Below are 12,759 nucleotides of genomic sequence, written 5' to 3'. Positions count from 1 at the left end.
AACCCTAACCCTCTCCTAACCCTAACTTTGATGGGCCCTAACCCTCTAACCCTAACCCTAACCCACTAACCCTAACCCTCTCCTAACCCTAACCCTCTCCTAACCCTAACTTTGATGGGCCCTAACCCTAACCTACAAATAGCTATCAAGCAAAAAGTAAAGGTATCTGATATTTGCAGCTCAACCAGTAGTAGGCCGGCCGGTTAGGTTACACACAGCCTCAACTAGTTGGTGAAAAGAGCGGCAGGAACATTCATGAGACCAGTGTTGCTAACCAGCAGAGCAGTGTCTGGTGGTCCTCTGAGGCGGTTAGGGTCAGGGTTATGGTTAGGGTTAGCAGTTTAGGGTTATGGTCAGGGTTAGCAGTTTAGGGTCAGGGTTATGGTTAGGGTTAGCAGTTTAGGGTTAGGGTTAGGGTTAGCAGTTTAGGGTTATGGTCAGGGTTAGCAGTTTAGGGTTATGGTTAGGGTTAGCAGTTTAGGGTTAGGGTTATGGTCAGGGTTAGCAGTTTAGGGTTATGGTTAGCAGTTTAGGGTTATGGTTAGGGTTAGCAGTTTAGGGTTAGGGTTAGCAGTTTAGGGTTAGGGTCAGGGTTATGGTCAGGGTTAGCAGTTTAGGGTCAGGGTTAGCAGTTTAGGGTTAGGGTCAGGGTTAGCAGTTTAGGGTTATGGTCAGGGTTAGCAGTTTAGGGTTATGGTCAGGGTCAGGGTCAGGGTTATGGTCAGGGTTAGCAGTTTAGGGTTATGGTCAGGGTCAGGGTTATGGTCAGGGTTAGCAGTTTAGGGTTAGGGTTAGGGTTAGCAGTTTAGGGTTATGGTCAGGGTTAGCAGTTTAAGGTTATGGTCAGGGTCAGGTTATGGTTATGGTCAGGGTCAGGGTTATGGTTATGGTCAGGGTTAGCAGTTTAGGGTTAGGGTTAGGGTTAGGGTCAGGGTTAGCAGTTTCAGCTGTGACCACCTCGGACCCAAACAGGAGCCTCCTGTAAAGCAAAGCCTGATATACTGGAGGAAAAAGGGCCGACAGCTGCAGGACCGACTTCTACCCTTCTGAATGACTGCAGCAGAGGACAAGACAAAGGAAAAGAAAAGGAAAAGACATCTGGAACATCTGTACAGGTGCATCACTCATCATGTGTCCTCACGGTCGATGGACAGAACGGCCTGAGGGACATAACAAAGCAAGTCTTTGTCTTCTGCAGCAGCTGGAGGGAGTGGAGAAGGAGCACGTGCACATACGAGGGGCCTCCGTCAACGTGCACGTATTCATTCAAACACAGGCACCATGTCAACAAAGCACTGAGCAAACCCAACTTAGGGAATAGTGCTGAAATATTTGCTGTTAGCTGCAGCTCGGTGGAATCATCTCAACTTCAAAGGACAGCACAGAGCGCCACAACTGTCATTACGGCCCCGATAATCTAGTTAACTAACTAGGAGTGTCCCAGCAACTGTCCCAAACAGGAAATGACATGGCGGCGCAGATCTAGGGTGGGGGAGGCTCCTTCAGACGCCCAGCTGCTTTAAGAGAAGCTCCAGGTTCCATAATGAGGTGCAGCGCTGCAGTGGAGCCAGACAGACGAGACCTTCCTGGTGTGGGTCAGGGTTAACTAGGGTTAGGGTTAGGGTTAGAGGGTTAGGGTTAGCTATGCTAGGTTAGGGTCAGGGTTAACTAGGGTTAGGGTTAGAGGGTTAGGGTTAGCTATGCTAGGTTAGGGTCAGGGTTAACTAGGGTTAGGGTTAGGGTTAGAGGGTTAGGGTTAGCTATGCTAGGTTAGGGTCAGGGTTAACTAGGGTTAGGGTTAGAGGGTTAGGGTTAGCTATGCTAGGTTAGGGTCAGGGTTAACTAGGGTTAGGGTTAGGGTTAGAGGGTTAGGGTTAGCTATGCTAGGTTAGGGTCAGGGTTAACTAGGGTTAGGGTTAGGGTTAGAGGGTTAGGGTTAGCTATGCTAGGTTAGGGTCAGGGTTAACTAGGGTTAGGGTTAGAGGGTTAGGGTTAGCTATGCTAGGTTAGGGTCAGGGTTAACTAGGGTTAGGGTTAGGGTTAGAGGGTTAGGGTTAGCTATGCTAGGTTAGGGTCAGGGTTAACTAGGGTTAGGGTTAGGGTTAGAGGGTTAGGGTTAGCTATGCTAGGTTAGGGTCAGGGTTAACTAGGGTTAGGGTTAGAGGGTTAGGGTTAGCTATGCTAGGTTAGGGTCAGGGTTAACTAGGGTTAGTTAATCACATTACAGCTGTGCTGGGACAGACGGCCACGATTAGACACCCCTAACACGTTAGTGAAGCCCACCCAATGGTGCCCTGCAGGGTTAGGGTTAGCTATGCTAGGTTAGGGTTAGGGTTAGAGGGTTAGGGTTAGAGGGTTAGGGTTAGAGGGTTAGGGTTAACTAGGGTTAGGGTTAGGGTTAGAGGGTTAGGGTTAGCTATGCTAGGTTAGGGTCAGGGTTAACTAGGGTTAGGGTTAGGGTTAGAGGGTTAGGGTTAGCTATGCTAGGTTAGGGTCAGGGTTAACTAGGGTTAGGGTTAGGGTTAGAGGGTTAGGGTTAGCTATGCTAGGTTAGGGTCAGGGTTAACTAGGGTTAGGGTTAGAGGGTTAGGGTTAGCTATGCTAGGTTAGGGTAAGGTTAACTAGGGTTAGGGTTAGGGTTAGAGGGTTAGGGTTAGCTATGCTAGGTTAGGGTCAGGGTTAACTAGGGTTAGGGTTAGGGTTAGAGGGTTAGGGTTAGCTATGCTAGGTTAGGGTCAGGGTTAACTAGGGTTAGGGTTAGAGGGTTAGGGTTAGCTATGCTAGGTTAGGGTCAGGGTTAACTAGGGTTAGTTAATCACATTACAGCTGTGCTGGGACAGACGGCCACGATTAGACACCCCTAACACGTTAGTGAAGCCCACCCAATGGTGCCCTGCAGGTTAGGGTTAGCTATGCTAGGTTAGGGTTAGGGTTAGAGGGTTAGGGTTAGAGGGTTAGGGTTAGAGGGTTAGGGTTAACTAGGGTTAGGGTTAGGGTTAGAGGGTTAGGGTTAGCTATGCTAGGTTATGGTCAGGGTTAACTAGGGTTAGGGTTAGGGTTAGAGGGTTAGGGTTAGCTATGCTAGGTTAGGGTCAGGGTTAACTAGGGTTAGGGTTAGGGTTAGAGGGTTAGGGTTAGCTATGCTAGGTTAGGGTCAGGGTTAACTAGGGTTAGTTAATCACATTACAGCTGTGCTGGGACAGACGGCCACGATTAGACACCCCTAACACGTTAGTGAAGCCCACCCAATGGTGCCCTGCAGGGTTAGGGTTAGCTATGCTAGGTTAGGGTTAGGGTTAGAGGGTTAGGGTTAGGGTTAGAGGGTTAGGGTTAACTAGGGTTAGTTAATCACATTACAGCTGTGCTGGGACAGACGGCCACGATTAGACACCCCTAACACGTTAGTGAAGACCACCCAATGGTGCCCTGCAGGGTTAGGGTTAGCTATGCTAGGTTAGGGTTAGGGTTAGAGGGTTAGGGTTAGGGTTAGAGGGTTAGGGTTAACTAGGGTTAGTTAATCACTTTACAGCTGTGCTGGGACAGACGGCCACGATTAGACACCCCTAACACGTTAGTGAAGACCACCCAATGGTGCCCTGCAGGGTTAGGGTTAGCTATGCTAGGTTAGGGTTAGGGTTAGAGGGTTAGGGTTAACTAGGGTTAGTTAATCACATTACAGCTGTGCTGGGACAGACGGCCACGATTAGACACCCCTAACACGTTAGTGAAGCCCACCCAATGGTGCCCTGCAGGTGCACGTGGCTCTTCCCTCGAGTTACTGACCTGAGCTCTAATGAGAGCCTCAAAACTGGGCTGGAAGTAGTCGATGCGGCTGTGGTAGAACTTGGGCATCTCCTCCAGCAGCTGCTTGTTCTTGGCCTCGAAGTCTTCCTTGACCGGCCGGAGCTCTTCTCTGGCCTGAGGTGTGAAGACGAGAGGAAACGTTCTTATCTGTCATCTTATGCAAAACTCTGCTTTTGATGTTTTAGTACAAACACATTTGTCCACAAAAGGTGTCGGAGAACTTAGTTAAAGCATCTTTTTGTATTTGCGAACTGCTAAAATATTTGACAAATTCCACAGAAGTGAAGAAGATAAATAAATGAAAAATAAAGGCTGTAATCACGAGCGCAGTGAGGAGGAGTGGGTAATGTGGGCAGACTTGGCTGTGAGTGGACTGCAGCAGCGTGATGAGCGTGTGAATGTAATAGTGGGTAGACGACTGTAGGCATAGCTTTAGCAACGCAGCATGAATATGTGTGAGAGGCTGAACGATCAGGGGAGACTCGCTATATTTGAAAAACAACACATTATTTATCTGCTGCATTATGGATCATTAGCCACATTTCTTTAGACTGGAGAGTTGCAACAATGTCCGAATGTTTGGTGAGGAACGCTTCTTTAAGTGCACGGGGATTCAAAGGGCAGGGATGGAGGGGCCTCTTCCAGGCTTTGTTCCACTGACAGAGCTTTTCTCAATGTGTGTGGGTGGCTCACCATGTGCAGATGTGTTAGAGGCAACACGCAATCTGTGAATGTGCACGCTCCTGTAGTGGCTGCAGAGTGAGTGTGTGTGTGTGTGTGTGTGTGTGTGTGTGTGTGTGTGTGTGTCTGGGTACAATTCTCAATTACGTGCCTGTAGATGTGCAGCACTGCCTTTTTGAAAAGGCGCTACTTGAGAGCCTGCTAGCTTGCGTGGGTGAAAGAGTGCACATGTACAGTGTGCATGTGCTCAACTATTTCTGTTCGTATCCAGTCAGCGTTTGTGTCTTTTTCCACTTTTTGCACTCGATCCACAATGCGAGCAGCGTGAGAGCGGCTGAACTCTGCTCCTGCATGGAGCGGTGGAGCGGTGGAGTGCACCAACACGTGCACTGATGCACGCTTGACTTTCACCGTACCTGATGTAGTTTGACCATAACAGGCCCCGTTTTTTCCTTTTCTTCATATTTTTCCACTTTGGACTGCAGTCGCTTGTAGTCCTGCAGCGCTTGTTCCCGGCGCTTCACCGCCATGTTGAGACTCGGGAACACGCCGCCGTATCTGCAACAAACAGCACAGCGGAGGTCACATGACCACACAGCACGGAACCGGCACGGAATCAGACAAGCAGACAACAACGTTGCAACTAACGAGCCTGGTTGACGAGCCATGTTTTATTTAGGCTATATAACGTCTTCCAACCACTGATCCGTCTGCGGAACGCGAGCGCAGCAGCCTCCTCCTCCCAGGAGGTCGGATCTCCTCCTCCCAGGAGGTCGGATCTCCTCCTCCTCCCAGGAGGTCGGATCTCCTCCTCCTCCCAGGAGGTCGGATCTCCTCCTCCTCCCAGGAGGTCCGATCTCCTCCTCCGGCCAGGAGGTCCGATCTCCTCCTCCGGCCAGGAGGTCCGATCTCCTCCTCCGGCCAGGAGGTCCGATCTCCTCCTCCTCCCAGGAGGTCCGATCTCCTCCTCCGGCCAGGAGGTCCGATCTCCTCCTCCTCCCAGGAGGTCGGATCTCCTCCTCCTCCCAGGAGGTCGGATCTCCTCCTCCCAGGAGGTCCGATCTCCTCCTCCGGCCAGGAGGTCCGATCCTCCTCCTCCCAGGAGGCCGGATCTCCTCCTCCTCCCAGGAGGTCGGATCTCCTCCTCCTCCCAGGAGGTCGGATCTCCTCCTCCTCCAGGAGGTCGGATCTCCTCCTCCTCCCAGGAGGTCGGATCTCCTCCTCCTCCCAGGAGGTCCGATCTCCTCCTCCTCCCAGGAGGTCCGATCTCCTCCTCCTCCCAGGAGGTCCGATCTCCTCCTCACCACCACAGCTAACGTGGCCGAAGGATGATGGATCGGTAAAAAACCCCAAAGTCAACGGGACTGAAGAACCCCCCCATTGGAATATTGTGGCGGTCCTCCCGGCCCCCGGGGGACGGCTCTGCATTAAGCTCCCTCTAATCTATTATCTAATTACTGCAGCTTAAAAAGGTATAAAACAAGTCACTTTGTGACAATTATCATATTCCAAATGAAAATATGTTCTTGCAATGAAAATACTACTGTTCAGCTCTAAAAATAGGGAAACACTCATCTGTAACTTAGCAACAGGAATCTGAGCTTGGCTTTTATTGGGAAGCACGAATGAAGTATGCATGAAATATTCATATTGACAATATTTCCATTAAATAAATGTCAAAGTAAAAATCATGTTTAAATGCCTTAAAAATATCTAACCAAGGAAATTCAATATGGTTCAATGGAAATGTTTGAAAAATATATTCAACTTGATGATCAATCTGAAACGGGTGGTCAAAGCAGATGAAGAGGTTAACCAGGTAAACCAGGTTAACCAGGTAAACAAGGTTAACCAGGTAAACAGGGTTGGGGGTCAGGGTCAGGGTTAGGGTCAGGGTTAGGGTCAGGGTTAGGGTTAACCTAACCCTGACGTCTGCTCTCCCTTCAAACCTTGTGCACCCTTCCGAGGGTGTATAACGGTAACGTGAGCAGCTCAGCTTCAGACAATCTGGACTTGTTGACTACAGGAAGTTAAAGGAGTGGTCGTTCCCAGCTTCAGTAACAGCACAGACCCCCGGTCAGCCCAGCCCTGCAGCCCACCTCCGCCACTAGTAATAAACCGTTTATAGAGGGGTCGATTATGTAACTGGCCTCCAGACACGACTGCTCTCCAAAATTGGACAATTGGTTGGTGACCAAGGAAGAGAAACATCAGGCAGATTGATTCTCAAAGGACCCTCCCTTTGTTCTACTCTCAGCGTGCTTGCCTTAAATGAACATGCCCATCAAGGGCTACATTTTATAACCCTAACCCTAGCTAACGCTAACGCTAACGCTAACCCTACTCAGTCTGGCCTTAATGGCTGAGGGTTTCAGGCTATGTAACAGGTCGGGGTGTGGTCACCAGACGGCATAAAAATAGCATTTAGAGCAAAGAAAATGTTTGTGAGTAGTTGCCAGTCGTTAGCCGGACCCAGAGCAGCACGTTAGCCGGGCCCAGAGCAGCACGTTAGCCGGGCCCAGAGCAGCGCGTTAGCCGGGCCCAGAGCAGCACGTTAGCCGGGCCCGAGCAGCCGCTCACGCTGTGGCGCCATATTTATCCTGACAGGGCCTCCAGTAAGATTAAGATGAGAGTAACTGTGATGCAGCCAGAAAACGTGACAAAGCAGATCAGATCCTTTTGTGAGCTCTTATTAAACGATTGTAATTAGGCTCGTGGCCCACGACCTGATTTGGGACCGTCTGCTCGTGGTTAAACACGTTAAGGCTGACGGGTTTAGATCCGATTTCGGTCTCTCCGAGCAGAAAAGCTTTGAACAGGACGTCTGCAGACCGCCAGGTCCATAAAGTGCTGCTCATATCAGCCAGAGGTTTACAGACGTGCACGTCCAGGTGCGTCGTGCACACACACACTTACACCCACACCACCCATTTCAGATCTTCCATTAACATTAATAATCATCCTTTTTGAGTCGTCTCTAATTAAAGACACAAGCTTACCAAGCAAACAATGGAAGATGTGAAGCAAAGATGGCCTAATGGAATCCTAATGGAAGCTTCTGTATCCATCTAGTTTTGTGGATACTCTAATAAACTAATAGCTCTTTAAATGAGGGAATAAAGAGGTCCACTTTGTTCAGTTTGAAAACTAGCTCTGAACTCCAGCTGTGACCACAGCAGAAACGTCTAACTTCCTTCTCCTTATTCATCTGAGCAGAATCGGACCAGTGAGCGTCTACCGAGTGTGAGAGGTGAACTCCAGTCAGACATTCTCCGTCCCAACCGCTCCACTTCTCTGGGCCCAGGAAGCTGGGCCTTCTGCCACATTCTGAGCCGGCCCACACGTCCGCCTGCCGCCCACCAGGAAAAGGAAATTAGAACCATTCCATCCTGTCATTGCCCCACCACCAGCGCACGTGAGGAAGAGGCCAAAAACACACGTCTCTTTACGCTGGTCATTTTCAGAAATGAAAATGAATGAGCACGCTTCCCTATAAAGCTGGAATATAAACATACTCAAACAATATGAGTATTATTGCATTAGCATTCTGCTGCATCTCCTGGGAGGAGCTAAGAGGAGGAAGCACAACCTTAACAAGCTCTCCGGAAGATGCAGGGAGAGTCTCAGCACTCCCTGTGTGTGTGTGCGTGTGTGTGTGTGTGTGTGTGTGTGGGGATGTGTGTGGGGATGTGTGTGTGGTGTGTGTGTGGGGGGGGGATGTGTGTGTGTGTGGGGATGTGTGTGTGGATGTGTGTGTGGTGTGTGGGGGGGGGGGGGGGATGTGTGGATGTGTGTGGGGATGTGTGTGTGTGTGTGTGGGGATGTGTGTGGATGCCTGTGTGTGTGTGTGTGTGTGTGTGTGGATGCGTGTGTGTGTGTGTGGGGATGTGTGTGTGTGTGTGTGTGCAGTAACGTTAAGCTAAAAGAATGAAACAAGACTAAAATACGGTCGACCGCTGGTGCTCAACAATGTATAGAATGTATAGAGAGAGTAACACCACACCAAAACACAATGAAAAATCCTGCTTTATCTTTTAATTCTGCAAGATTTAGCATCAATACGCTACTACTCACTTTTTCAGAGGATCAATAACCGTCTTCTGGATTTGGTTGACCTGTGAGGGAAAAGGAGACGTTATAGAAAACCTATGGAGACTGAACAAAATAGCTGCGATATGACACAAATGTGTGCAATTCAGATGGAGCACATGTGGGGGGGCTGTGGCAAAGAAACTTTCATGACGTTACTATTTTATTGTACACGCCCCGAGGATAAAACGGTGAATATTCATGGAGTTGTGATACGAAGGAATGGAACCGTCGGGGGACACACATGAAAGCTAAGCCCCGCTGAATCCAAATCCTGTGGAGGGTGGGCCGTCTTACAAGATGAAAGTTCTGTGCAAACATTATAACAATAAGAGATTCTATTTTCCTGCATTCTCCTGGTTGCCAGATACAACAGGGGAGGGGGGGGTGGGGGGTGTTAAATGGAAGTAAAGGAACATCTCAGCGAGGCCTCCAGCCCCGCCACCGTCTCATCCACAGAAGTTGGCCCATGATTAATAAAGTTTCCAGATGATTTACATTGCAGATTCAGGACATGTTTGTGCTGGATATTGCAACGCGACACACAGCAGCTAACGCTAACGCTAACGCTGACGCCGAGCAGCACAGCAGTGAGCAGCTCCAACCAGCGGACCAGCGGGCCATCACTCCAGAGCAGGAGACACAGCTGTGCTGGGTAGAAATGCCCCGACCATCCTGAGAACATACAGCGGCACTGGCGGCTTCACACCGGCACATTTCCAAGTACAAAACGGTTGAGTGTGGTTTGAGGGAACAGAGAAGCAATAACAAATAAGTACATGGGAATTCACATTGTCTTTGTTTTACATATTCACACCATCCCCCTCCCTGACTTGAGCTGCGCCGCTGCTGCTAAGGTGAGAGCATGCAGCGAGAAGGGAGAACAACAGCGGAGATTTGCTTAAGCATGCTGGTGCCCTCTACCCTCTGCCCCTTCCCACAGAGAGAGGGGGGCCATTCCTTTGAGGCCTTGCAGAGCCTGAGGCCGATGCTCAAGCAGTAGTCTCCATCAGTGAGTCACGGGGCAGAGGCCATCCTGGCACACAGGCCTCCCAAAAATACACACAGATCGCAGAGGAAATCAATATCCCTCCAAACGGAGCATCCTCTCCTGCTCTGCTGCCATCTACACTGGGGCTCAGCTTCAGCAGCAGTGTGCCGGCGGGGCTGTGCACCCTCCTCAGCCCCAGAAATAAACACACAGACCTGGGCCACTGCTGCCTTCATTATCGCTGCACGTTTCATGTGCTGGCTCTCTCAGTTGTGGGCCCTGCGGCAGAACATCTCGTCTCAACATGGAGAAGAGCAAAGGGTGCATGCTTTTGTGTCTCTTCTGCTAAAGCAATAGGTTTTGCACAATCAACAATCAGCTTGAAGGGAGAAGCTAATATAGTGCTGTGAGTGAGCGAGATTTTAGACACCTAGCAAACCCAAGGTGATATTTCACACAGCACACTGACCAAAAACTTCTCACAATCGCTATTTTGCCTTCAGCTCCCTTTTAGCCACCCAACAACAGAGAGCCACACGGCTCCGCAGAAGCCTGGACCGAACATTGTGCTAAGGTGGGTGAGTTTTATCTAGCGAGCCTGAAAGAAATCTAGAGAAAATCCGGTGTGGCTGTCAATATCCCACCTGGATCCAAGAGTAGAAGAAATACAACCACATCAATGCAACTGTTGCGCTCTACAGGTGTAAAAGTAAACCTGCCTGAAAAAAGGGTTAGTTCAGTTACAAAAACGTAAGTTCAGCGAGCAAAAAGCCAGAATAACAACCAAGCCGGGGCTGACTGATGACTTCTCTATTGCCAGCCACGACTACGGTGGCCTGGAGGAGTCAAAAACCAAGCAAAGGCTTGATGTCCTCCTTCATTAAGGGGCTACGTGTTGCTAATAACAGCACACACTGTAACCAGGCAAAAGGACACTTCTCCACGTTCCTCCATCCCAGAATGATTCCCAAAGCACAGACACTCTTCAGTTGGTAGAGGAAGCACGTGGGGTTAGGGTCAGGTTAGGGTTAGGGTCAGGTTAGGGTTAGGGTCAGGGTCAGGTTAGGGTTAGGGTCAGGGTCAGGGTCGGGTTAGGGTTAGGGTCAGGTTAGGGTCAGGGTCAGGTTAGGGTCAGGGTCAGGTTAGGGTCAGGGTCAGGTTAGGGTCAGGGTCAGGTTAGGGTTAGGGTTAGGGTCAGGTTAGGGTTAGGGTTAGGGTCAGGTTAGGGTCAGGTTAGGGTAAGGGTCAGGTTAGGGTTAGGGTCAGGTGATACACGTGGTAAAAAATAAGCCCAATTTAAAAACATGGAGCGGTTATGACTGAGATGAGAAACACGTAAGTATGAAACACACAAAAGTGATAAACTAACAGATGTTTGCATGAGAAAGCAAAAGAGATTAAAGGCAACATTAACCAGGGGGACGTGTAATTAACGAATAAACCAGGTCTAACGAATAAACGAGGTCCAACGAATGAACAAGGTCTAACGAATGAACGGGGTCTAACGAATGAACAAGGTCTAACGAATGAACGGGGTCTAACGAATGAAGGAGGTCTAACGAATGAACGGGGTCTAACGAATGAAGGAGGTCTAACGAACGAACGGGGTCTAACGAACGAACAGGGTCTAACGAACGAAGGAGGTCTAACGAATGAACGGGGTCTAACGAATGAACGGGGTCTAACGAACGAACAGGGTCTAACGAATGAAGGAGGTGTAACGAACGAACGGGGTCTAACGAACGAAGGAGGTCTAACGAATGAACGGGGTCTAACGAACAAACGGGATCTAACGAATGAACGAGGTCTAATGAACGAACGGGGTCTAACGAACGAAGGAGGTCTAACGAATGAAGGAGGTCTAACGAACGAACAGGGTCTAACGAATGAAGGAGGTCTAACGAATGAACGGGGTCTAACGAACGAACGAGGTCTAACGAATGAAGGAGGTCTAACGAATGAAGGAGGTCTAACGAATGAAGGAGGTCTAACGAACGAACGGGGTCTAACGAACGAACTAACAATTACCCCAACTAACCCTAACCAACACTAACCCTGACCATAACTAACCCTAACACTAACTAACCATAACTAACACTAACCATAACTAACACAAACCCTAAATAACACTAACATCAACTAACCATAACCCTAACTAACCCAACACTAACCATATCACTAACTAACCATAACTAACACCGACCAACCCTAACCAGCACTAACAATAACTAACCATAACACTAACCCCAACTAACCCTAACTAACACTAACCCCAACTAACCCTAACCAACACTAGCCCTGCCCATAACTAACCCTAACTAACATAACACTCACTAACCATAACCATAACTAACACTAACCAGCACTACCCCAACTAACCATAACTAACCCTAACCAACCCTAGCCAGCACTAACCCTAACAAACCCTAACACTAACCCTAACCAGCACTAACCCTAACCCAACTAACACTAACCCTAACCAACCCTAAGCCCAACTAACACTTACCCTAACCAACCCTAATCAGCACTAACCCTAACTAACACTAACCCCAACCCTAACCAACCCTAACCCTGCTGCCACTCGTCATGTGGCAGCAGCCGAGGTTCCATTATTCTGTAATCTGACATAAATGTGAGATGAGATGATCCACGTCAACTTCCAGGAACCAAACGTGCCGGAGAATCGTGACATTTTCCTAAAACGGTGGAATAAAGGCTTCACTTCCTGAAAGGGGCTCATTTTCTCCAAAAGGGTCACAAAGGTTATAAAGTCCTTCTAAATTACAAGTGTAAGAAAAGAAATGTAAAAACAGCCCCGGCAGCAGTCAGGAAAACACCGACTGAGCACAATGTGGAGTTTTCTGCTGAAGTTTGTCCATCGACTCCACATGGCCCCAAGGATCCACTCGTGTGATCCACTTTAAAACTACCTTTGGCAAAGACTCTTCCAAATCCGGAACGGGACCAGCAAATAAAACGAGGCGTTTTTACTGTAAGGTGTGTTTTACGACCCATCTTACGACCCTAACCCTAACCCTGTGTAAAGTTAACCCGTAGCACAAAACTAACTAATCCTAACTCTAACTAATCCCAACTCTAACCCTAACCTTAACTAACCCTGACCCTAACAACCCTGACTAACCCTAACTAACTCTGACCCCAACAACCCTAACCCTAACAAACCCTGACCCTAA

At 49.0% G+C, this 12,759-nt stretch overlaps 1 protein-coding gene and 1 long non-coding RNA gene across 3 annotated transcripts in view; one reads left to right on the top strand and one right to left on the bottom strand.

The window, feature by feature from the left end:
* bin3 (bridging integrator 3) overlaps positions 1 to 12,759 on the bottom strand; it is a 32,175-nt gene that overhangs the window by 2,693 nt on the left and 16,723 nt on the right. The window contains exons 6-8 of the mRNA XM_057033943.1: positions 8,560 to 8,600; positions 4,902 to 5,043; positions 3,784 to 3,918 (exon numbers count right to left, since the gene is read on the bottom strand). Coding sequence (XP_056889923.1) covers positions 3,784 to 3,918; positions 4,902 to 5,043; positions 8,560 to 8,600 — 318 coding nt within the window. The remainder of the gene's footprint in view (positions 1 to 3,783; positions 3,919 to 4,901; positions 5,044 to 8,559; positions 8,601 to 12,759) is intronic.
* Positions 2,094 to 3,393, top strand: LOC130526356 (uncharacterized). Of its 2 annotated transcripts, none has more exons than XR_008950713.1 (3): positions 2,094 to 2,321; positions 2,785 to 2,899; positions 3,289 to 3,393. It is a non-coding gene; the product is annotated as an uncharacterized LOC130526356 (long non-coding RNA). The 2 variants fall into 2 exon arrangements; XR_008950714.1 differs by lacking the exon at positions 3,289 to 3,393 and adding an exon at positions 3,127 to 3,243.

This window comes from Takifugu flavidus, chromosome 5 (assembly GCF_003711565.1).
Source record: "Takifugu flavidus isolate HTHZ2018 chromosome 5, ASM371156v2, whole genome shotgun sequence".
Classification (NCBI taxonomy): domain Eukaryota; kingdom Metazoa; phylum Chordata; class Actinopteri; order Tetraodontiformes; family Tetraodontidae; genus Takifugu; species Takifugu flavidus.
The sequence above is the reverse complement of the archived record's forward strand: the minus strand, read 5'-3'. Positions and strand labels throughout refer to the sequence as shown.